This window comes from Phoca vitulina, unplaced genomic scaffold, assembly GCF_004348235.1.
Source record: "Phoca vitulina isolate PV1807 unplaced genomic scaffold, GSC_HSeal_1.0 scaffold31, whole genome shotgun sequence".
Lineage (NCBI taxonomy): Eukaryota > Metazoa > Chordata > Mammalia > Carnivora > Phocidae > Phoca > Phoca vitulina.
The window spans coordinates 388,567-410,376 of NW_022589734.1; the positions used below are offsets into that span (position 1 = coordinate 388,567).

The 21,810-nt window shown below is 51.1% G+C and overlaps 2 protein-coding genes across 7 annotated transcripts; one reads left to right on the forward strand and one right to left on the reverse strand.

The window, feature by feature from the left end:
• Nucleotides 1-1,919: 1,919 nt before the first annotated feature.
• On the forward strand, nucleotides 1,920-17,872 carry DHX16 (DEAH-box helicase 16). Of its 3 annotated transcripts, none has more exons than XM_032424926.1 (20): nucleotides 1,920-2,367; nucleotides 3,971-4,215; nucleotides 4,306-4,468; nucleotides 4,788-4,844; nucleotides 8,768-9,022; nucleotides 9,210-9,413; nucleotides 9,491-9,682; nucleotides 10,536-10,646; nucleotides 10,818-10,933; nucleotides 12,405-12,615; nucleotides 12,809-12,907; nucleotides 13,018-13,170; nucleotides 14,628-14,768; nucleotides 14,949-15,111; nucleotides 15,214-15,332; nucleotides 15,447-15,514; nucleotides 16,208-16,370; nucleotides 16,465-16,626; nucleotides 16,916-17,089; nucleotides 17,616-17,872. In XM_032424926.1, the coding sequence occupies exons 1-20, from the start codon at nucleotides 2,161-2,163 to the stop codon at nucleotides 17,742-17,744; spliced, it is 3,132 nt and encodes a 1,043-aa protein (XP_032280817.1). In that variant the 5' UTR covers nucleotides 1,920-2,160; the 3' UTR covers nucleotides 17,745-17,872. The 3 variants fall into 3 exon arrangements, with proteins under 3 accessions (XP_032280817.1, XP_032280818.1, XP_032280820.1); XM_032424927.1 differs by having other exon boundaries at nucleotides 12,857-12,907; XM_032424929.1 differs by lacking the exons at nucleotides 1,920-2,367; nucleotides 3,971-4,215; nucleotides 4,306-4,468; ... (2 more) ...; nucleotides 9,210-9,413; nucleotides 9,491-9,682 and adding an exon at nucleotides 9,701-10,098.
• A 173-nt stretch (nucleotides 17,873-18,045) lies between these two features.
• On the reverse strand, nucleotides 18,046-21,798 carry CUNH6orf136 (chromosome unknown C6orf136 homolog). Of its 4 annotated transcripts, XM_032424865.1 has the most exons (7): nucleotides 21,025-21,520; nucleotides 20,335-20,380; nucleotides 19,848-20,240; nucleotides 19,467-19,555; nucleotides 19,081-19,281; nucleotides 18,423-18,492; nucleotides 18,046-18,345 (listed from the first exon to the last, which is right to left on the reverse strand). In XM_032424865.1, the coding sequence occupies exons 1-7, from the start codon at nucleotides 21,063-21,065 to the stop codon at nucleotides 18,232-18,234; spliced, it is 954 nt and encodes a 317-aa protein (XP_032280756.1). In that variant the 5' UTR covers nucleotides 21,066-21,520; the 3' UTR covers nucleotides 18,046-18,231. The 4 variants fall into 4 exon arrangements, with proteins under 4 accessions (XP_032280756.1, XP_032280757.1, XP_032280754.1 ...); XM_032424866.1 differs by lacking the exons at nucleotides 20,335-20,380; nucleotides 21,025-21,520 and adding an exon at nucleotides 21,560-21,798; XM_032424863.1 differs by lacking the exon at nucleotides 20,335-20,380 and having other exon boundaries at nucleotides 20,862-21,523.
• Between the last annotated feature and the right edge of the window lie 12 nt (nucleotides 21,799-21,810).

Below are 21,810 nucleotides of genomic sequence, written 5' to 3' on the forward strand. Positions count from 1 at the left end.
CACAAAATTATTCCTAGTACACTTGCAAAGTGATTACTAGAATGAGTGACTGAACAACTATATGAATAGATGAAAAGAGCTAAAATACTGGAAGCAGAGGACACTCCGAATTGAAGGATTCCAGTATTTACTTAGAAGCCTGCTAGAAGCAGCCAGCTAGTTCGTGTATAACAATGGCTAATCTAGGGGCATTTACTCCAAGACTCAGGACCATAAATAATAAGCCTAAAACTGCTGCAATAGAGTATATGTAGTTTCCTGAAAAAGGGTCTCTCATAGACAATGGGTTTTATATTCCTAAAGGTTTAATTAAGAACCATTGATAATTCATGGCTTTGTTGCCCAACTATAGTTAATTGGGAGATTTTCCCATTTCAAAGAATTTCTCTCTTCTACAAATGTGGCAGGTCTATAGTTTACTTATCAGGTCTTTTTTTTTTTTTTTCTCTTCGTTTTTTCAGTTTGCTAGGGTAGTAAAGACATGTTTGAGTAGTTGTAGTCCTACCACTACAGGAATTTTTCTCAGCTTAGTCAGAGGAGACTCCCTTTTACTAAGTACAAAATAAATAAGACAAATTGATCTTAAACATATACCAAAGTCTTTAATTTACTAGCAAAGGAACAACGAAGGTGTTAAAACAATGAGCCAGTTTAGAGAGGGTATGAGTATGGAGGGAAACAATGCTTACACTAGTAGCTAATTAGGTAAAGATCCTTATCAGTTTTGACCTAGGAAACCAGAGAGGCTGGAGGCTCTGAGATGCCAGGGGTGCCCACAGTCCATCTCAGAAACAAAACAATGCATCTAAGAAGTCAATGCTAAGGAGCTATTGGAATAGCAGTATTTCATTTCCCAACAGTAGCGTCTGGTAAGTCCAATTACTCATAGAAGTATGAAGCGGGGTCAAATCGACATCAGATAAGCAGAGTAGGGTAATAGGCTCTGCTTTTTTTTTTTTTTTTAAGATTTTATTTATTTGAGAGAGAATGAGAGAGAGAGAGAGAACATGAGCAGAGTGAGGGGCACAGGGAGAAGCAGACTCCCCGTTGAGCAGGGAGCCCAATGCTGGACTCGATCCTGGGACTCCAGGATCATGCCCTGAGCCGAAGGCAGACGCCTAACCGACTGAGCCACCCAGGCGCCCCAGCTCTGCTTATAAGCACCACCAGTGAATTAATCAAGCTGTTAGCAGAAACACAGAACCCAGTTTACGCATTCCATAGTTGGAGGTTTTGAAAAATAACTTTCTGGGGCGCCTGGGTGGCTCATTCGGTTGAGCGTCTGCCTTTAGCTCAGGTCATGGTCCCGGGGTCTCCGGATGGAGCCCCACGTCTGGCTCCCTGCTCCGTGTGGAGTCCGCTTCTCCCTCTGCCCCATAGCCCACTCGTGCTCTTTCTAATAAATGCATAAAATCTTAAAAAAAAAAAAAAAAAAAAAAAGGGCACCTTTCTGAGAGCACCAAGAAAAGAGGGCACCTTTGGTTTTTTCCCCCAGATCCTGTTTCTTCCTGCTTGGAGGTCTCCGATTATGTCTAACCTGTATTCATTCCTGCCGCAGGTGCCCGTACTAGCAAAGGTTACTCCTAATCAGCATGGGCTAATCTTTCATCAACATGGGCCTAACCTTCCAATTTGAGATATAATCTCCCCCCAACACATAAACCTTGCATTATTTTTGGCTCCATAGGACTTATATGTTTTATTTATTATGTATCTTGTCTTCCCCCCCCTCCCTTCAGTAAGGGATTTTTGTCTAATTAGTTCCTTGCCATATCCCCAGCAACTAAAATTGTGCTTAGCACACAGCGTCTGTTGAATGAGCGAGGCATTCACAGGCCGGCCATCAGAGGGCGACAGAGAGACTTACTGGAGGCGGAAATAAAATGTTTTACCCCGAGCTTCACGTGCGGGTCCGTTAAGTTTGAACTCGCTCGGCCACCGTAGTGCTTAGGCCGGAAATGACCAGCCGTTTCCGCTCTCCCCGATCCGGGAAGACGGTTTCGGGCTGTCGGAAACCGAACCCCAAGGTCCTAAGGCAAGTCCTTTGCGGAACTCAGACTCCAGCCCAGGGTTCCAGGCCTCCGGGCCTCCGACGGGCCCAACCGCCAGCGTGGCTACTCGAGACAGTTCAGGGCCGGAAACGGGCCAGCGTGGGTCATCATGGCGACGCCGGCTGGGCTGGAGCGCTGGGTGCAGGACGAGCTGCACTCGGTGCTGGGGCTGAGCGAGCGGCACGTAGCCCAGTTCCTGATTGGTACCGCGCAGCGCTGCGCCTCGGCCGAGGAGTTTGTGCAGCGCCTGCGAGACACCGATACCCTGGACCTCAGCGGGCCAGCGCGGGACTTCGCCCTGAGGCTCTGGAACAAGGTGTCGAGAGGGGCGGGGCGGGGCCAGGCGTGGGAGTGGCGGGAGAGGAGGCGGAGCAGGGGAGGGGCCCCAGGTTATTCGTCCAGGTGAGGCTGGGCTAACTGTCCTTCCGGGAATTAAGCAAGCTCAGTTCGCAAGCACCTAGCTTTTGTCCGTTGTCGCCTGGGTACTGTGCTACGTGCTGGACGTCCAGCTCTGGGAAGAAGTTCAAGGAGCGTTAAATGTTGTAGAGCAGTGTTTCTCGAACTTTAATATGCATGCGACTCATCCAGGACCCTTATTAAAATGCAGATTCCGGGGCGCCTGGGTGGCTCAGTCGTTAAGCGTCTGCTTTCGGCTCAGGTCATGATTCTGGGATCCCGGGATCGAGTCCCACATCGGGCTCCCTGCTCGGCAGGAAGCCTGCTTCTCCCTCTCCCACTCCCCCTGCTTGTGTTCCTGCTCTCGCTCTCTCTCTCTCTGTCAAATAAATAAAATCTTAAAAAAAAAAAATAAAATAAAATGCAGATTCCGATTAGGTAGTTTCGGGATGGGATCTTAGTTTTTGCATTTCTAACTAGTTTCCAGGTGAATCCCATGGTCCACAGGCTACACTTTGAATAGTGAGGCTATAGAAAAGATGTGTGAGAAGTGCTGTAGGCAGAAAAGGTAGGGGTAGTGGGGCACCTGGGTGGCTCAGTCGCTAAGCGTCTGCCTTCAGCTCAGGTCATGATCCCAGGGTCCTGGGATCGAGCCCCACATCGGGCTCCCTGCTCCGCAGGAAGCCTGCTTCTCCCTCTCCCACTCCCCCTGCTTGTGTTCCCTCTCTCGCTGTGTCTCTGTCAAATAAATAAATAAAATCTTTAAAAAAAAAAAAAAAGAAAGAAAAAGGTAGGGGTAGTGATCAGGGGAAGCAGCCCCAAAGATTCCCCAAAATCTGTCTGATAGAGAAGGGGGAAGGAATAAAGTTGTAAAGGTGAGCTCCTGGAGGACAGGACTCTGTATTTCTTGTCTTTGTATTTCTCCCACCTGACAGCACCTTACAGAACAGGTGCTTAGTTAAGTATATGGAAGAGAGAAAGTGTTCAGCATGTTCATAGAATGGCAAATAGCCTGCTTTGGTTGTCACATCTGGTGCCTGGCGGGAGATGAGTTTAGAACCTAAGTGGTATGAGCATAGGGACTTTATGTATATCTGTTTAGCATGTATTCTGGAATCTGGTACAGTGCCAAGCTTATGACAGGCCTCTGCAAACCAGTTCTTGTAGCGTATCAGTTCTTGCATTGGGATGACTTAGTCGTGGTGAAGAACAGAGGCTGAACAACTGAGAATTGGTTTTGAGAATGTAAAATAAACTCCATGAGGGCAGGGATTGTTGTCTTTTGGTCCCTAGTAAGTACCTGGTGCATCACACAGGCTTCAATAAGTGTTTGTTAAGTGAATGACTGCAAGGAGATTCAGAAGCTGAGAAGCCCAATTCAGGCTGATGAACATGGTGTGAAGCCATGGGGAAAAGAGACAAGGCTGGTTTAAGATCAGGTCATTCCTTAAATTCGGAATGGGGCAAAGTAGGTTGGCAGAGATCAGGAGTTGCTCACATCCCATTATCTTCCCTTCTGATAGGTACCACGGAAGGCAGTGGTAGAAAAGCCAGCTCGGGTGGCCGAGCGAGAGGCACGAGCCCTGCTGGAGAAGAACCGATCCTATAAGTTGCTGGAAGACAGTGAGGAGAGCAGCGAGGAGACCGTAGGTAGAGCTGGGAGCAGTCACCAGAAGAAGCGTAAAAAACGGAAACACCTCAGGAAGAAATGTCGGGAGGAGGAAGAAGAGGAGGAAGAGATTTCTGAGAAAGGGAAGAGAAAGACAGGGTAAGTCAGAATGAGAAAGGATGGGACAGGGGATGAGGGGGCGATAAGCCTCCTAGGAGGCCTTATGTAATCCTTCGGGCTGGGCTGCAGGGGGAGTAAACAGCAGACTGGGAAGCCAGAGTCGGAGGATGAGTGGGAGCGGACCGAGCGAGAGCGCCTTCAGGACCTGGAGGAACGTGATGCCTTCGCTGAGCGGGTTCGGCAGCGGGACAAGGATCGAACTCGCAATGTCCTGGAGCGGTCAGACAAGAAGGTACATAAGAGCAGCATGTTCTGTAAATCCGCAGGAAGATCCCTGGGTCAAATCTGAGGTTGGGTGTGATTGCAGAGATATTGATCTCTGGGAAGACCAGGATGGCCTCTGGTGGTGTTCATCTCTATAGTAAGAGGACCATTGTGGGTCCTCTGGCTCTGGCGACCCTCTGCCGAACCTGTAGCCCTTGAGATTCCTCACTGAGAAGGGCCATTTCTTTATGCAATGGTAAATCTGAATGAGCCTTGTGATTCTAGAGGGGGAGTGGCTGTGGGAGGTTTTGGCCTTACAGCGCTCCACTCTTGGTTTCTTCTCCTAGGCTTATGAAGAGGCTCAGAAGCGCCTCAAGATGGCCGAGGAAGACCGGAAAGCCATGGTGAGTCCTAGTGCCCAGGAAGCCAACCGTCAGAAGGCAAAAGAAAAAACTTTCTTTTGAAGTGGTTTGGGGTAGGGAAAAAGGACACAAAGGAAGTACAGTGGGGATGCTGATGGGCTGTCAGGTCTGTGTTGACAGGAGCCTGCCAAGGACTTACTTAAGTTGTAGAGGGGAAGAAGCTGCCCACAAACCGTCTTACTCCTTAGGATCTGAATCACACTGTGTTCGTGAGGGAGATGTGAGCTTGCCCTGAGATTTAAGGAGATGTAATCAGAGGTCAGCTGGAACATCCAAGGGGCTGGCTGGAGGACGGGGGCAGGGCAGCCGTCCCACTGCTGAGGTGTGTGCTGTCCGGTCAGCTTGGGCACACCCAATTCCAGATACCTTCCTGCCACCTAATCCCTCCATCCCAAACATGGTCTAGTGATCTTCCTCTAGTTTTCTGAGTTTCTTGCTTCTGAATGGGGACACAGCCCTTGTAATTCATGAACTGAACTTGTCATGGTGTGAGTTTTGGTAGGGTAAGCGGTTTTCCAAAGGCCTGGTCTTCCCAAGTAAGGTCACACTTCAGATTCTCAAAAGAATTTTGAGACTCTTGATGTCCTAAAAATGGCCTAGTGGAACTCAGGTCTCTCCTGGCCAAGCCATCTCAGGACCCACCCCACAGAATGGCTGTGGTCAGAGACTTCTGAGCCATCTGTCAGTATGGGCGCAATGTTTTTATTTGCCAGAATTTATTTTTTCTTTCCTTTTCAATCATGAAAACTTTCAAACAAACAGGAAAGTTAAGAGAGAAATATAATAAACTCTCATATAGAAACTACTAATATTCAGAAATGGCTAATATCATGTGTAGTATTTGCCATGGCCGTGTAAGTGTGGGCTTTTTTTTTTTTTTCTTTCTCAGCTTTTTAAAGGAGTTTAGACATCATGGCATTTTATCCCATCAGTATGTCTCTCCTAAGAATGAAGATTCTGTCCTCTAAAACCACAGTGCCATCGTCATACCCCAGAAGATGAACAGTAATTCTCATGTATCAATAAGGAACCTGTGCACAATAAAATTTCCCCAGTTACCCCAAAATGTCTTTAGTACCTGCTCTTTCCAAACCGGAACCCAGTCAGGTTTCATGCATTGCATCCGGTGGTTCAGTCTCTTATGTTTATTTGTTTCCTATCCTCTCTCGCTCTCATCTTGTACCATGCCCCACATTCTGGATTTATCTGACTCTTACCTTTTGGTGTTGAGTTCTTCTATGCCCTGCTTCCTTTAAAGTGGAAGTTGAGTCTAAATCTTGCCTCAACTCAGATTAAAAAGTTGTGACAGAACACTTCTTGGGTGGCGATGTGCACTTCACATTACACCACATCGGGGGAACGCACTGACTGTGTACCTGTTAGTGCAGGGAGCATTTCTGCCAACAGCCCTTCATCTAATGGGTTTTTTTGTTTTTTTTTTTGACAGAGGGAGAGAGATAGAGCAAGAACACAAGCAGGGGGAGTGGGAGAGGGAGAAGCAGACTTCCTGCCGAGCAGGGAGCCCGATGCGGGGCTCGATCCCAGGACGCTGGGATCATGACCTGAGCCAAAGGCAGCTGCCTAACGACTGAGCCACCCAGACGCCCCATCTAATGGTTTTAGCATAACCACTACTAATCCTTTCCTAAATCTGCTATTTCACTGGGGATTGCAACAAGGTGATTTTTAGAGCCTGACATTCCTTCTACATTTATTGGCTAAGCTTTTTATGTAAAGAAGAACTTTTCCTTAACAACTAGGAATGAGCAGGGCACCTGGGTGACTCAGTTAAGCATCAGACTCTTGATTTCGGTTCAGGTCATGGTCTCAGGGTGGTGAGATCCAGCCCCACGTGGGACTCTGCCCTCAGGGAGAAGTCCGCTTCTCTCCTTCTCCCTCATCTTCTTCCCTTCCCCTGCTTGCATTGCTCTCTCGCTCTCTCTCAAATAAATAAGTCTTTTTTTAAAGATTTTATTGATTCATTTGAGAGAAAGCACAAGCAGGAGGAGAGGCAGGGAGAGAGGGAGAAGCACACTCCCCGCTGAGCAGGGAGCCCAATGTGGGGCTCAATCCCAGGACCCTGAGATCATGACCTGAGCCAAAGGCAGACACTTAACCATCTGAGACACCCAGGTGCCCCAATAAATAAGTCTTTAAAAAAAAAAAAAACTAGGCATGAGCTACAATTCCTTCTTAAAAGGCAGAGCAAATGGGGCACCCGGGGGGCTCAGTTAAGCATCTGAATTGATTTCAGCTCAGGTCATGATCTCAGGGTTGGGAGATTGAGCCCTGCGTCGGGCTCTGAGCTCAGCGCAGAGTCCGCTTGATATTCTCTCTCTCCCTCTCTTCCCCTTCCCACTCATGCTCTCTCTCTCTGAAAAATAAATAAATAAGCAAACGAATAAATAAATCTTAAAAAAAAAAAAGGCAGAGCAAACGTTTAATTACTAATTTTGAGAGAAAGGAGTTTGATGTAACAGTCACCTCACTGGTAACAAAAGCTTTTTTCCCATTTTTTGTGTGTATGTGTGTCACATTGGACTCATGAATTTTTATTTCTCAGTATTTTATAGTTGCATATCATTTTTCTTTTTGATAAATTGCACTGAGTTGGGTTGTTTTGTTTTTTTTGGTGGTTATTTATTTTATTTTTTTTTAGTAATCTCTATACCCAGTGTGGGGTTCGAACTCAGGACCCCGAGATCAAGAGTCGCATGCTCTTCTGACTGAGCCATCCCGGTGCCCCTCAAATTGCCCTGGTTTTTTTGCCCATATTTTAAAAGAACATGCATCTGCTCCCTCCATCAGGTTGAAAGAGTATTTGATTGTGGTACTCAGATCATGAGCATGAGCTCCTTTTAAGTCTTCATAGAACAAACAAGAAAAGCCAAGCAATTAAATAGAATTGGGGCCCCCAAGGAGAGGGCTTGATGAGGTTTTGCCACCACAGTAGAGGACGTTGTTTTGATCAAAGGGAGGAGACACTGTTGCCACAGTGGGAGGGCTCATGGTGAGAGCTGAGAAAGGCCTTACGGATGTGCCCAGTCTTTTACTATCATCCATAATGTGTCCCGAAAAGCACCTATCAAAGGAAACATGTAGAAGCCAGATGACACATTGTATGAATCGGGGAGACGTTAGTCCCAGAGGCTAAGCATTTCTGATTACATCTTGCTTTATAACACTCTCTGATGCTATACTTCCAGTTTTTTGTATATAGTGTATTTTCCCCCTTTTCCCAAACTATAGTCATTTGATTTCAGACCAGGGAGCATCTAACTGAGGCTGAAGATTACCTCCTGTTGGCACATCCAGTGGTTTCTTTTTTTTTTTTTAAAGATTTTATTTATTTATTTGACACAGAGAGACACAAGCAGGGGGAGGGGAGAGGGAGAAGCAGGCTTCCCGCGGAGCAGGGAGCCCGATGTGGGGCTCGATCCCAGGACCCTGAGATCATGACCTGAGCCGAAGGCAGACACTTAACGACTGAGCCACTCAGGCGCCCACATCCAGTGGTTTCTAATAGTCCCACTTGTTTTCAGTTTTAGACCTGTGCTTCTAAATGCTGGTATTAGCCCTTTTGTTTTCCTCCTTTCCACTAAGTCGAATAAAATAGTAAGAAGAAAATCTAAAATATTCAAATAATTGCCCTAGTGTATCTATGTTGACAAAGATGGTGAGGCTGTCCAGAAGGACCTTCCAGCAGGATTGTGCTGCTAGAAGATAGTGTGTAGGGTCAGTGTGTGGCTTTCAGACGGGCCCAGCTTGGGGCACACCATTAGTCAGGTTGGACATTGCCAAGGGCCACTGCTGGCCTGTCAGGGAATTTGTAACTCTTACGGACAGGTAAGGAAGGGGTTGCTGTCCCAGCGAGATGAAGATTTGGCTGCCCTGTCCTAACCCAGGTCCCTGAGCTGCGGAAGAAATCCCGCCGAGAGTACTTGGCTAAGCGGGAGCGAGAGAAGCTTGAGGACCTGGAGGCAGAGCTGGCTGATGAGGAGTTCCTTTTTGGGGATGTGGAGCTGAGCCGACATGAACGGCGGGAGCTCAAATACAAGCGGCGAGTTCGGGATCTGGCCCGAGAGTACCGGGCGGCTGGGGAGCAGGAGAAGCTGGAGGCCACCAATCGTTACCACATGCCCGAGGAGACCCGAGGCCAGGTGAGGCAAAGCGGAGTCCACTTCAGCCCTGCTCCCCAAGCTGAGGGGAGGGAAGTCTTCAGGGCACTGGATGGTGCCTTGGCTGACCCCTTTGTCTTGCCTTTCCCAGTGGGTGGGGGTAGTGACCGGGAAGGAGAGGCCTGGGAAGAGGGCATTCCTCTGTCTTCACATGTCCTTCTTTCCACAGCCAGCACGAGCTATGGATCTAGTGGAGGAGGAATCAGGCGCCCCTGGGGAGGAGCAGCGACGCTGGGAGGAGGCCCGGCTGGGGGCAGCATCCCTGAAGTTTGGGGCCCGAGATGCTGCTTCCCAGGAGCCCAAGTATCAGCTGGTGCTGGAGGAAGAGGAGACCATCGAGTTTGTCCGGGCCACTCAGCTCCAGGGCGACGAGGTGAACGGGAGAACTCTGGGACATTCTAAGGAGGTTGGGAAGCCGGCCCTGAAGCTCACGCCCCTCTTTCTCCTCAGGAGCCATCAGGCCCACCGCCTCCAACCCAGGCCCAACAGAAGGAGTCCATCCAGGCTGTCCGCCGTAGCCTCCCAGTGTTCCCCTTCCGCGAGGAGCTCCTGGCAGCTATTGCTGATCATCAGGTCCTCATCATCGAGGGTGAGACGGGCTCCGGGAAGACCACCCAGATCCCGCAGTATCTCTTTGAGGAGGTACAGTTATCCGCACCCTCCAGGCTGCCGAGCACTGACCCTTGACAAGCACAGTCCTGTCAGACCTCCTTTTACATGTTTTGAGTAGTCACTTAGCTTCTCCATCTTTAGTCATTTAGTCTTTTCCACTAAATTGTGAGTTTCTTAAGAATAAGGACAAACCCTTTTCATGTTTCTGTTCTCACTTCTGCTACCATGTCTGTGTCTAGTTCCAACGTTCCTATCGGAAAGACCTGTAGACGGATAGATGGTGGGCTGGGGACCTTCCCACACCAACCAGCTCAGCCATCGTTCCTCTGCAAGGGCCAAAGAACAAGGAGTCAGAGGACTCGGTTTCCTGCTTTTTCACCTTTTTTTGTTCCCCTTTGCTTCTGGGTCTGCCCCAGCTGGTCTGTCCTTTTCCAACTCAAATCTAGGTGAGCCTGAATGTGATTACCCAAAAGACTGGGACTCTCAGGGCTGGGTGAGGACGCCCTTGAGGGCCCTAGGGTCTGCCATCCTTATGTTTGCCCTGGTGGTCTGCTTTTCAGTTTCTGTTCCCTCCTTTTCCCCTGCCCTGTTGTACATTTATACCTTCTTTCTCTGAATTATCTTGGGCCCCAGGAGCATATTTATTTATTTATTAAAGATTTTATTTATTTGAGAGAGAGAGCATGAGCCGGGGGTGGGGGGGGCAGAGGGAGAGGGAGAAACAGACTCCCCACTGAGCAGGGCACCAGCTGCGGGGCTTGATCCCAGGACCCTGGGATCATGACCTGAGCCGAAGGCAGACACTTAACTGACTGAGCCACCCAGGTGCCCCCCCTTACCCCCAGGAGCGTATTTAGCCAAGGGAAAACCTCTTGTCATTCAGGGTTACACAAAGAAGGGAATGAAGATTGCCTGTACCCAGCCCCGGAGAGTAGCGGCCATGAGTGTGGCTGCCCGGGTGGCCCGGGAGATGGGTGTGAAGCTTGGGAATGAGGTAAGATCTATGGGGACTGAGGGGGGAGGGGAGCCTCTAGGGTCTGAGACGTACCCCACACTGCGCAGGGCTTCACACCACAGGTCCAGGCACTGACCCCTCATCCCCTAGGCCTGCACTCCCTTCAGGGAGCACCAGTCCAATCTCGATCGCTAATGGCCCTTTTGACAGGTTGGCTACAGCATCCGCTTTGAGGACTGCACATCAGAGCGAACTGCCCTCCGCTACATGACGGACGGGATGCTCCTCCGGGAGTTCCTCTCTGAACCCGACCTTGCAAGTTACAGGTATGCATAGGGTTCCCGTCTCCCACAAGAGAGCCACCAGCTTCTCTTCCACCCAGTCTACTGCCTTCCTCACCTTCAGCACCTTCCTCTGGCTCCTTTAATCTCTGGCCTCTCTCTGCTTTCTTCTCATCCAGCTAGTTTGGCCTTTGTCTTCTGACTAGCCTACCAGTTCTTGAATCTTTATGGTGTGGACGGTCCGAGGACTGACCTGCAGGTGCCATGGAGATGAGGTAGAAGAGACTGCAGAGAAGTCCTCTCCCTCGCTCCCCAGAGTTTAGAAAACACCAGGGTGGTAGAGCGGTGCTGTGGAGACTTAAAAAGCCACATGAAGACCCTTTGAAGAAACTTAGAATGTTCAGCTTAGAGAGGAGAAACTCAGGGGAGACCTCCTGGTTCACATGGAAAGTCAGACTTGTTTCACGTGACCCCAGAGAGCACAACTAGCAATGATGGGAGAGGTTACAGGGAGACAGATTTCAGCGCAGTACTACGGAGCCGGAGTGGTGGGGATTGGAGGGGCTGTCGGTGTGCTGGGGCCCTCACTCTTGGGCCTCTGGCCCAGGTCTTGGAGTGGCTTGGAGGAGAAGGGGTCTATGCGTGGCTGGTGGTGGGGTCAGGCCAGCCGAGCAATACGAGCTTTCTCAACTCTTAGGAGGCTGTGAAGTTCTGGTCTTAGAAGATCACAAATGGAGCAATAGGACAAATATGATTTGAGCCTTTACATGCCTTGCAAAAATCTCAGAACTCATGGAAGGCTAGCCAGTGCAAGAGTGTTTGGGGTGTAGGGTTTTCCTATCAAGCCAGCCTGCTTTGTAGAACAGCTGGGGACTTCACCAGCATAGTCAGGGGTGAGCTCCTGCAGGCTTGGCTGTCACCTGGAAATCCAAAGACTTGAGCAAGGATAAAGAAGACGTGGCACCCAGATAACTAAGGAGGAGACCAAAAATCCTGCAGAGCCCTCTTAAGGTTGGGGTAGAAAGGCTTACCCGGTCCCTGTCCCTAGAAGGAGGCAGCAGGGCCAACAGGGATGCCCGACAGCTCCTAGGCTGTTGGAATCATGGTGGCTCGGGTCTGGCTCTTCATTCCCAGCCAGCCCGGGGAGCCCAGCCTTATTCAAAGAGGCCTGCTCTCACTTTTTCTCCCCTTTAAAACATACACTTACTTCTGTTGACTCTAACAGACCCGTAACTCTGACCCGGAGAGGATGTCTGACTTGTCCTGGCCTTGGCTTCCGGCCTCCAAAGCTTGACTGTTGTCTTCCAGGCTGGGATGAGCTGCAGACTTCGGGGTCTTGGTCTTCTTTAACTTTCTGTTTGTCTTCCCTAACTGGGGTGATTGGCTTCTCTTTGGAACCCCCTCCTCCCACATTCGCCCTTGGCTCTTTGCTTCCCTCTGTGCCCTCGTCCAGGGGATCGTGTTGTCCTCTCCTGGCCAACTTCCCTGGCTCACTGCTCCCCTGTTCTTTCCCCAGTGTGGTGATGGTAGATGAGGCTCATGAACGGACCCTACACACAGACATTCTCTTTGGGTTAATCAAAGATGTTGCTCGCTTCCGGCCTGAGCTGAAGGTTTTGGTGGCTTCAGCCACACTGGACACTGCCCGTTTTTCCACCTTCTTTGATGACGCCCCTGTCTTCCGAATCCCTGGACGCAGGTTTCCAGTTGACATCTTCTATACCAAGGTGCTCCCCTCAGGGAGGGTGGGCTTAAGTGTGAGGTGGCAAAGCCTGGGCCTTTGGAGAGGGTTGTCCCAAGGAGGGAAGGGGAATTGGAGAGTCCAAAACGGAACTGGGATAAACTGGTTATCGAGCTGGGAGAAGACGAAGTTTCCCAAACAGATGGCCTTGCTGTGACCCCTCTCCTCCTCCTCCCTAGGCTCCAGAGGCTGACTACCTGGAGGCTTGTGTCGTGTCTGTGTTGCAGATCCATGTGACCCAGCCCCCTGGGGATATCCTGGTGTTCCTGACGGGACAGGTGTGAGACGTGGGGGGAGGGGCAAGGATGTGTCCCAGGGGCAGACGGAGCTGGCATGTGGGCCTTAGGTCACTCCGGGACCTGTACTGCTCTCTCCATCCCAAATCCAGGAGGAGATTGAGGCCGCCTGTGAGATGCTCCAGGATCGCTGCCGCCGCCTGGGCTCCAAAATCCGGGAGCTCTTGGTGTTACCCATTTATGCCAACCTGCCTTCTGACATGCAGGCTCGTATCTTCCAGCCCACACCCCCTGGGGCACGAAAGGTCAGTTGGAGAAACCCACATTCTTCACCCCTATAGTTCACACAACTAGTAGTGAAAGAGAGACTATGTGCCTGCCCTATGCAAGATGTGTCCTGGGCCCTGCTGCAGCTACAAGGCCCAGCAGTAGTCAGTCCCTCGCCTCCAGAGCTGGGGAGAGCATGAACTCAGCATGAACTGAGACACAGCCAAATGCGTGCCTGGGTAAGTCAGCACTGTGGAGGCGCAGAGAAGGGAAGTCCTTGGTGTGCCAGAAGGTGGGATTTGATCTGGATCTTTAAGAAAAAAGGTAGGGAATTCCAGAGCAAGGCCTAAGGTATGTTTGAGGTCAGAGTGTAATCTAGAAGGTTGAGGGGACGGTCCACATGGTGAAAACAACTCTGGACTGAGATTGGGGAGGGCCTTTGATAGCAGTTGGAAGCATTTGGACTTTAGACGATTGGGTGGCAATCAAAGGGTTTTGAGCAAAGATGAGACTTCCATTCAACAAATATTGAACGAGCCCCTCCCACATGCCAGGTACTGTTCTAGGGAATGAAGATACAATGATGAACAGAGCAAAGTCCCTAGCTTCACAGAGCATACAGTCTAATGTAAGTTAGGAGCCAGTGGACACGTAAATACACAATGCTGACTTGTGACCAGTGCTATGGAGAGATACAGTGCCACCTGAGGAGATGGGGACTGACCCCAGGGGAGTGGGAGTGAGGAATGGCAGGAAGGTATTTTCCTTGGGGTCTAGGGAGGGCCTCTCCTCCAGTAAGGTGAAAGGGAAGCTGAGGCCTGAACCCAGTGAGGGAGGGAGCCAGGCTGATATCTGGGAGGTGAGGGTGTCCAGTAGAGGGGACAGCTCATGCCAAGGACCCGAGGGAGGAGAGTGCTCGACCCAGCCAGGGAGCAGCAGTGTGCAGGAGTGGAGCGAGGGAGCCCGTAATGCTCGGAGGTGAGGGCAGAAAGGTAGCCAGGGCTAGAGGACTCAGGGCCTTAAGGGGATGCATATAATTGTCGAGGAGGACGGGAAGCCGCTGATGGATGGGGTTAGTGATGTGACAGGTTTACATTTTTAAAGGGCCATCTGGATGCCAGAATGATGCCAGGTCAGCAGGGCCAGGAGTATAGGCGGCGAGACACATGAGGAGGCTATTGCAGCAAGTCCTGGCTGAGGATGCGTGTGAAAGTGCTGGTGGGAAAGATGGAGGCAGGGACCTGGACCCCCTCTCCCATCTCTGAAAACAATTCTAAACCTTCTTCTCCCATTTCCTTTCCACATTATGTCCCTGTTCATCCCTCCCCTCCCTCGCTCCTGCCTGGCCTTGTCCCCCTCTCCTGACTTTAGATGCTAATCCCCTAGGCTCCTGTCCTTTATCTGCAGCTGCTTCTCTACTCGAATCTTCCAGGATTACTTTTCTAGGTCACGTGGTGGGTGGGGTCTCCGGGTGACTCTGCACCCTCTCACTCAGGTGGTTGTGGCAACGAACATCGCCGAGACGTCACTCACCATCGAAGGCATCATTTATGTGCTGGACCCAGGGTTCTGTAAGCAGAAGAGCTACAACCCTCGCACGGGCATGGAATCCCTCACTGTCACGCCCTGCAGCAAGGTCAGCCTGGCTGGGCTCCCGCAGGGTCTCCGTGGGGAAGGTTCAACCCAGAAGCCTGTGGGAGCTGCTTAGAGGACAGGGAATAAGCAGCCTACCTCCGCTCAGATTTCCTGCATCAGTATTGGTCTTTCCCTTTTCCCTGTCCAATTGTCAGCAGGCCTGCCTCTCCTTCCTTTCCAGGCCTCAGCCAATCAGCGGGCTGGCCGGGCCGGTCGGGTGGCTGCCGGGAAGTGCTTCCGCCTGTACACGGCCTGGGCCTATCAGCACGAGTTGGAGGAGACCACCGTGCCGGAGATCCAGAGGACCAGCCTGGGCAATGTTGTGTTGCTGCTCAAGAGCTTAGGTTACTTGGGGTCCCCCGGTCCTCCCGAGAGAGGAAGGAGGTGGGGCTAGAGTCACTGATCCCTGCAGAGAAACTGTTCTAGCCCCTCACGTCTTTCCTCAGGGATCCATGACCTAATGCACTTTGATTTCCTGGACCCTCCACCGTACGAGACCCTGCTGTTGGCTTTGGAGCAGCTATATGCTCTGGGAGCCCTCAACCACCTCGGGGAGCTCACCACGGTGAGGTGGGAGGGCAGCGTGGGCTGGGGCAGGATGAAGGGGTTGGGGTGACCTCTTGAGTGGTGGAGGGACACCTGAGGGAGGACTGGCCTCAATTCTTTTTCCTCTCCTTAGTCTGGTCGAAAGATGGCAGAGCTACCGGTGGACCCCATGTTATCTAAAATGATCTTGGCCTCTGAGAAGTAAGCGCCACACCCCACCCCCACCCCTGCCACCCGGCTGGGCCCCCGGCACACAAACTGGCCATGGCGCCATCTTTGTTACCTTGCTCTTTTTCCTCTTTTTCTCCCTACTGTATTATTCTTTAACAAATAAGTTACTAGAAAACTCTTACTGCCCCTTTTGAGGCTCCAAAGGGGCAGTAAGACACTTACCAAATGAGTAAGATTGACAGACAAAATTTGGGGGCATGAATGGATGTGGAAGACTTAGCACATGTGAGGAGTGCTGTGTGGACTGGTTTGGGGACTTTCTCCTTCCTAAGGTTTGGGGCTCTTAACATTTAGATGTAGTTGTGGAGGGACCACCTTTAAATGCCAGTCCTCTGCTGTAGTTGAGGGCAGAGGTCATTACATGAACCTGAAGTGCTGTCTTTCCCTGATGCACGATACACCCCTTCCTCCTGCAGAAGTCCTTCCTCCCCTCAGAAGTCCCCAGCGCTTTCCTGTCCCCACCTGCACGGATAGCCCACCTCCTCGACACCCATACTGCCATCGCCACCACCAGAATCTGTCCGCTCTGATTTGTAGCCACTGTCCCAACGGCAGTCTCCACGTGAGGACACACCTACACACAGCGATCACTTTTCCCCTGCCCGTGTGTCTGTTCCTGTGTGTCTTCCTTGGAGCCCTCACGCGTCGCCCTTCCTGCCCCAGGTATAGCTGTTCGGAAGAGATCCTGACGGTGGCTGCCATGCTGTGTGTGAACAGCTCCATCTTCTACCGGCCCAAGGACAAGCTTGTCCATGCCGACAACGCCCGGGTCAACTTCTTCCTCCCTGGTGGAGACCACCTGGTTCTGCTGAACGTTTATACGCAGGTCACGGGGCTTGGGTGACGGGAAGGACAGAGGCCTGGGGAGCTCTGTTTCTCTGTACACTAAACTCCCACTTTTTTTGTAACCGTCTTCCCAGTGGGCTGAGAGTGGTTACTCTTCCCAGTGGTGCTATGAGAACTTTGTACAGTTCCGATCGATGCGCCGAGCCCGGGATGTGCGGGAACAGCTGGAGGGGCTCTTGGAGCGCGTGGAAGTTGGTCTCAGCTCTTGCCAGGGGGACTATATCCGTGTCCGCAAGGTCAGCGCTTGCCTAGTCTCCCTGTCACCCACACCCTCTCCGCCTGCAGAGCAAAGCTGCTCTGGGGGCCTGCAGCAGTCCCTCCAGCCTGAGGGTCGGCCCTGTTACCCTGTGGAAGGTGTGCTCTTCTGGGCTGTCTTCCCCAGACCACTGGGTTCCTTCTCAATGGGTTCTTCATGCATTCCTTACCTATCTGATTCTCCAGAAGCCTGAACTAAAAAGGCAGTGAGTGTTAGGGTCCCCAGGTGTGTGGCTTTCTGGGTGACTGTCTTTCCTGCCCGCCCCTCAGGCCATCACCGCTGGCTACTTCTACCACACGGCCCGGCTGACCCGGAGCGGCTACCGCACGGTCAAACAGCGGCAGACAGTGTTCATTCACCCCAACTCCTCCCTCTTCGAGGAACAGCCACGCTGGCTGCTCTACCATGAACTTGTCTTGACCACCAAGGAGTTCATGAGACAGGTGAGGGGACCTTCCCCTGCCCAGGACAGTGAAGATGGCAGGGGCGGGGGGGGGGGGAGGGGGAGTCCTCGCAAGCTAAAAACCCAGGTTCAAGTTGCTGAGACCGGCAGAGAAACAGGAAGACAGTGGTATAAGGTAGGATAAAACAGAAGAGCATTGTGTCTTGACAGTTGTGTCAGCATCTGCTAAGACTGAAGAACTGCATATTCATTCAGTGCATATTTGAATGCCTATTATCCTGGTGTTTCAGATGCTGGGGTGAGAATGGTGAACAAAGCAGATGGGATCTCTGTCCTGAGTGTACTTTACAGTCTTTATGATCAGGTTTTTTAGGGATGGTTTACTGGGGATTCTGAATGACGTGTAGAGATGTGTCTGCCCTTGGGGTATATAGTATTTAGAGCCTGGCACCTTTCCCCTAGCCCTGTAGTCAAAGGTGGAAGAAAGAAACTTTTTTGATCACACATACATTAGAGTCTAGGTTGGAAAAAGGGGAATCCTACTGATTTTTTCTCTCCTCTTGTAGGTATTGGAGATTGAGAGCAGTTGGCTTCTGGAGGTGGCTCCCCACTATTATAAGGCCAAGGAGCTAGAAGATCCCCATTCTAAGAAAATGCCAAAAAAAACAGGCAAGACACGAGAAGAACTAGGGTAAAGGGGAGGGGACATAAACAGAACCCAACACCAGCTCCTTTTCCTTCTGTAACATTATTTAATATCTATTTTTGGAATAAAGCTTGTGGGAACTTTATTTATTTATTAAAGATTTTATTTATTTATTTGAGAGAGAGAAATGGAGCGAGAGAATTACTATTTTAAGTAGGCTCCGTGCCCAGCATGGGGCTTCACTCACGACCCCGAGATCAAGAGTCGTTTGCTCTACTGACTGAGCCAGCCAGGCGCTCCAAGCTTGTGGGAACTTCTGAGATGCAGAGAAGGTGACACGGAAATTCTCATATATTCACTTAGACTTTATTATTTACAAGTTAAATTACACAGCAGCTTTACACAGCATGAGATGGCAAAAAAAGAATAAAGAGGGGAGGAAGCTGGCTCCTGAGATTCTCGGCCTCCGCCCCCACCTCTTCCTCTTGTGCGTATATAGCGAAGTCTTCAGTGCTGCCTCCACCCCAGTTCCTGGATCAGGTCTTGGAACACAAGTGTAAGTTGGGTTCTGGCTCTGACAGTCCCAGAGCCACCAGGGCTCCCACTAGCAGCTTCTTCACAGGCGTTGGGGCCGAGTGTGAAGGCATCAGCTGCAGGGACAGAGGTTAATGCCAGTTGGTGGACGTTCTACACCTTCACCCCATCCCCACCCAGCCTAAGGACTCACTTTGTCTAGGCGATGGCGACAAATGAGGCCACTGGAATTCAGGTAGAAGGTGGAATAGGCATCATAGGTCCTGGTGAAGAGAAAAAGAGAGGCTTACTGAGGGAGGTGACTGGTCCCAAAGTTTAATGCAAGCATTTGTTTAAGCCATAGTTCCTAAATTTTGCTGCATATTAGATCACCTGGAAAACTCCTCAAAAACTCCTGATGCCCAGGTTGTACCCTGTCCCACTTAAATCAGAATGTCTGGCACCAATATTTTTTAAAGATCCTTAGATGATTCCACCATGCAGCAAAGTTTGAGAATCACTGGTTTGGGCTGAGCCTAACAATTTCCTGGGATTCTATTCTATGCCAGAAATTTACCAAATACTCTACCTAAGGTTGTGAGGCTCAACTTAGCAGACAGGAATTTTCATTTGTTCACTAAACACTTGAATGGCTACCATGTGCCACATAATGTACAAAAAGGAACTGAGTCTAGAGGTTTCCTAACACACTCAAAGTCCCCGATTTCTGTTATATTAAAATAGAGAAAACAAAATCCCTGCCCTCAAGGAGCCTGCAGTCAAGTCAGGGTAGATCAAGGATTGTCTGGAAGACTAGACCAGAGTCCCAAAGATAGGATTAGGAAACTGGATCTTTTCTCACTTCCTCTTACCGATAAAGCTCTTCCTTGTCACGCTTGTAGAAACGCAGAAAGAGCATGTGGATGGGCAGCCCCACAAGCCGCCAACGGGCTTGCAGGGTCCAGTTCTCTGGGTGGCGGGTCAGCTGTAGAACCTCCAACCGAAGCTGTGCAAAATAGTTCCAGGCCAGGAAGCGGCAGAGGGTCAGTGACAGAATGTACCATGTCCGGCCCCTGGGAAGAAGGAATGGGAAAGATCGCTCATGATGGCATAATCAGAAAACCAAACTGGCCTCTGTCTGGGGAACGGGAAACAGTTGTGAGAAGTGGCAGGACCTTCTCTGGTAAATGAAAAAGATCAAGTAGAAAGCACGCGGTGCTTTTCCTCCCCAAGGCCCTACCCGTGCCTGGATTCTCACTTGGTACGGATGTTCAGGATCTCATTGATGAATTCCACATCCGATGAGTAGAGAGTATAGTCGTGGGAGTGAAGGAAGAGATTGGGAAGCTAGGTGGAAGAAGAAGGCATCAGCCCAGTAAGAAAGAAAAGATGATCCTACTTCTCAGTTTTCTCTTTTTGATGCTTCCTTACTCCCCTCTGAGTAAAAAGTCATCTCATCGCATGTTTAACTTCCCTTAAATCCAAACTGAAGAACATCTTTGCCTTGGGAAATGTTTATAAGATATATACATGCCTGCCTCGTTAATTCCAAGAAAATCCAGTTGACTAACCCTCTACTTCCAAGTATTACCTACATCCCTTCTCACTGCAGATGAAAGCCACTTTCAAGCTGACTTACCTCTTGTCTCAGTCTCTCATACATGACAGCCAGGTGTTCCTCCATACTCGGATCTCCTGGTGGAGTGGCAGGGGAAGGGCGGCAGGTCCCAGGGGCTTGGAAAGGTATCAAAGCCCCAGGACAGGGGCAGGGAGGTCCCTCAAATAGGCTCCTAAGCCCATCCAAGCAGCCGCTATGCATCTCAGGTCCTGGCCCCTCCTCCCCCTTTCCTGGAGGGAGAACCACCCATGGTGAGCTGAGGGCCTGGATCTGAGGGAGAGGTAGTGGGGGAGCTCGAGGCAGCAGCCAGATGGGTGGGGGTGGGGGAGACCAGAGAAGGTAAGATGGAGAAGTGGTTGTTGTGGAGGGGGGCCAAAGGGGTGGGAATGGTAGAGCCCGTGGAGAAAGCTGGTCCTAAGGAGGAAGAATAAAAGGGAAAAATATAAGAATCTAGCTGCCTGATGCCCCCTCATCTAAACTCTGTTCATTAATACACTTCCAGTCCCACCTGCTCCTCCTGACAGGCGGAAAATGGGATTAATTCATCTCCATCTCTACTGAAAACAAGAGGAAACAGGTACAAGTACTTCCCCAAAAACGTTAGTAAATACATTTACATTTGTTTAAGATCCCAACACTGTTTAGGGGCAGTTACACCTCTCTTACAGAAAGAATCCTAATATTTTGAAAAATGAACAAAGGAACGGAGCAACAGATTTTAGTGTACTGTGGATGAAATGATGTAGCCCTTAACAAAACTCCACCATTGATAAGTTTGTGATAGAAAAAAACATCCAACTTTAAGTAGAAGACATTTCTCCTAGCTCTGATTACATTGTGACACCTTGGGCACTCTCATTCCCTATGCCCATCTCATAAATGTCCTCTTATAAACGAGGACGATGAAGCCACACTGAATTGTTTTGAGAACCATATGACGTAATAAATTAAATAAAACTTCGCCATCTGTAAGTTGTATGCAAATGTAAGCTACTATCATTTCGGGCTCCTCTAATGACACAAACAAGCCGAGACCGTTAAAGGCTGGGCTCCATTCCTCTGGTTTACCGACGTTGCAAGTGCGACGGGCGGGAGGTCACCCAAAGTCAGGCCTAGCCCGGGTCCCTCCGCTCTCAGGGAGCCCCTGGGGGGCGGGGGGGGTCTCACTTCCGGGAAGGCTGGCTGGCCCTGCGGGTACCTCGGTCCCCGAGGCGCCGTCTCCGCCGGGGGCGTGGCCATTTAGCCCGGCCCGACGCAGGGGCCCGAACCGGATCCACCCAGGCCGGCCTTCCTGCCCTGACCGCTATCCCGGTGTAAGATGCGCCGGCTGCAGAGGGCGGCCGGCAGGTCTGTCTGGTCGGGACCTGGGAATTCCGGGGCGGCTCCGTGGCCAGGCTGCGAACCTCTCCGCCCCTTGTCCTTCAAATCACCTCCAGGCACAGGTAACCGCGGAAACGCCGGCGAAATGCGGCCGCGCCCCACCGTCCCTGGTTCACCCCCGCCTGCACGCCCTAGACCCGGGAGAACATCCCGTGCACGCCACGTCGCGTTGCGCAGTCCTGGAGTCCCCGCGACCCCTCGCCCCTCCACGCACCGCCCTGCACAGGTGAGAAGGGGCGATAGGACGCCACTGCGCCTGCGCCTAACGGCGCGCGCTCCGCCCCACGCGCCGGCTCTGAGGAGGGTCTCTCCCCGCCCCCTCTCCTCCCTCCCCGTTTCCCCTCTGCTCTCACCTGGGGGCGAGCCTGGTACGTGCGGAGGCAGGGGCCGAGACGCCGGGCCGCCCCTCGGCTGGGCTGGTACATGATCTAACGGGAGCGGAGACAGCGCCTCCAGTGTCCGGCCTCTGGCCTCCTCACAGGGCAGAGCGCGCCCCGGAGCCGGCTTCTTGAAGGGGAAAGGGGGGGGTAGGGGTTGAAGGGGCTGAAGGGAGGGAAACGGAGATGTTGCGCGCTTGCGCACTGCAGCTGGTTCCAGGGAGGCG

What these genes read in the sequence shown, in the direction of transcription:
- CUNH6orf136 (XM_032424863.1), bottom strand. Translation starts at nt 21,065, where the DNA reads ATGGCCACGCCCCCGGCGGAGACGGCGCCTCGGGGACCGAGGTACCCG. An exon ending in ATGAGAGACTGAGACAAGAG is followed by an intron (nt 19,556 to 19,847) that starts GTAAGTCAGCTT and finishes TCTTCCACCTAG; the next exon opens with CTTCCCAATCTCTTCCTTCA. An exon ending in GACAAGGAAGAGCTTTATCG is followed by an intron (nt 18,493 to 19,080) that starts GTAAGAGGAAGT and finishes TCTCTTCACCAG; the next exon opens with GACCTATGATGCCTATTCCA.
- DHX16 (XM_032424926.1), top strand. Translation starts at nt 2,161, where the DNA reads ATGGCGACGCCGGCTGGGCTGGAGCGCTGGGTGCAGGACGAGCTGCAC. An exon ending in AAAGGGAAGAGAAAGACAGG is followed by an intron (nt 4,216 to 4,305) that starts GTAAGTCAGAAT and finishes GCTGGGCTGCAG; the next exon opens with GGGGAGTAAACAGCAGACTG. An exon ending in AGGAAGACCGGAAAGCCATG is followed by an intron (nt 4,845 to 8,767) that starts GTGAGTCCTAGT and finishes GTCCTAACCCAG; the next exon opens with GTCCCTGAGCTGCGGAAGAA.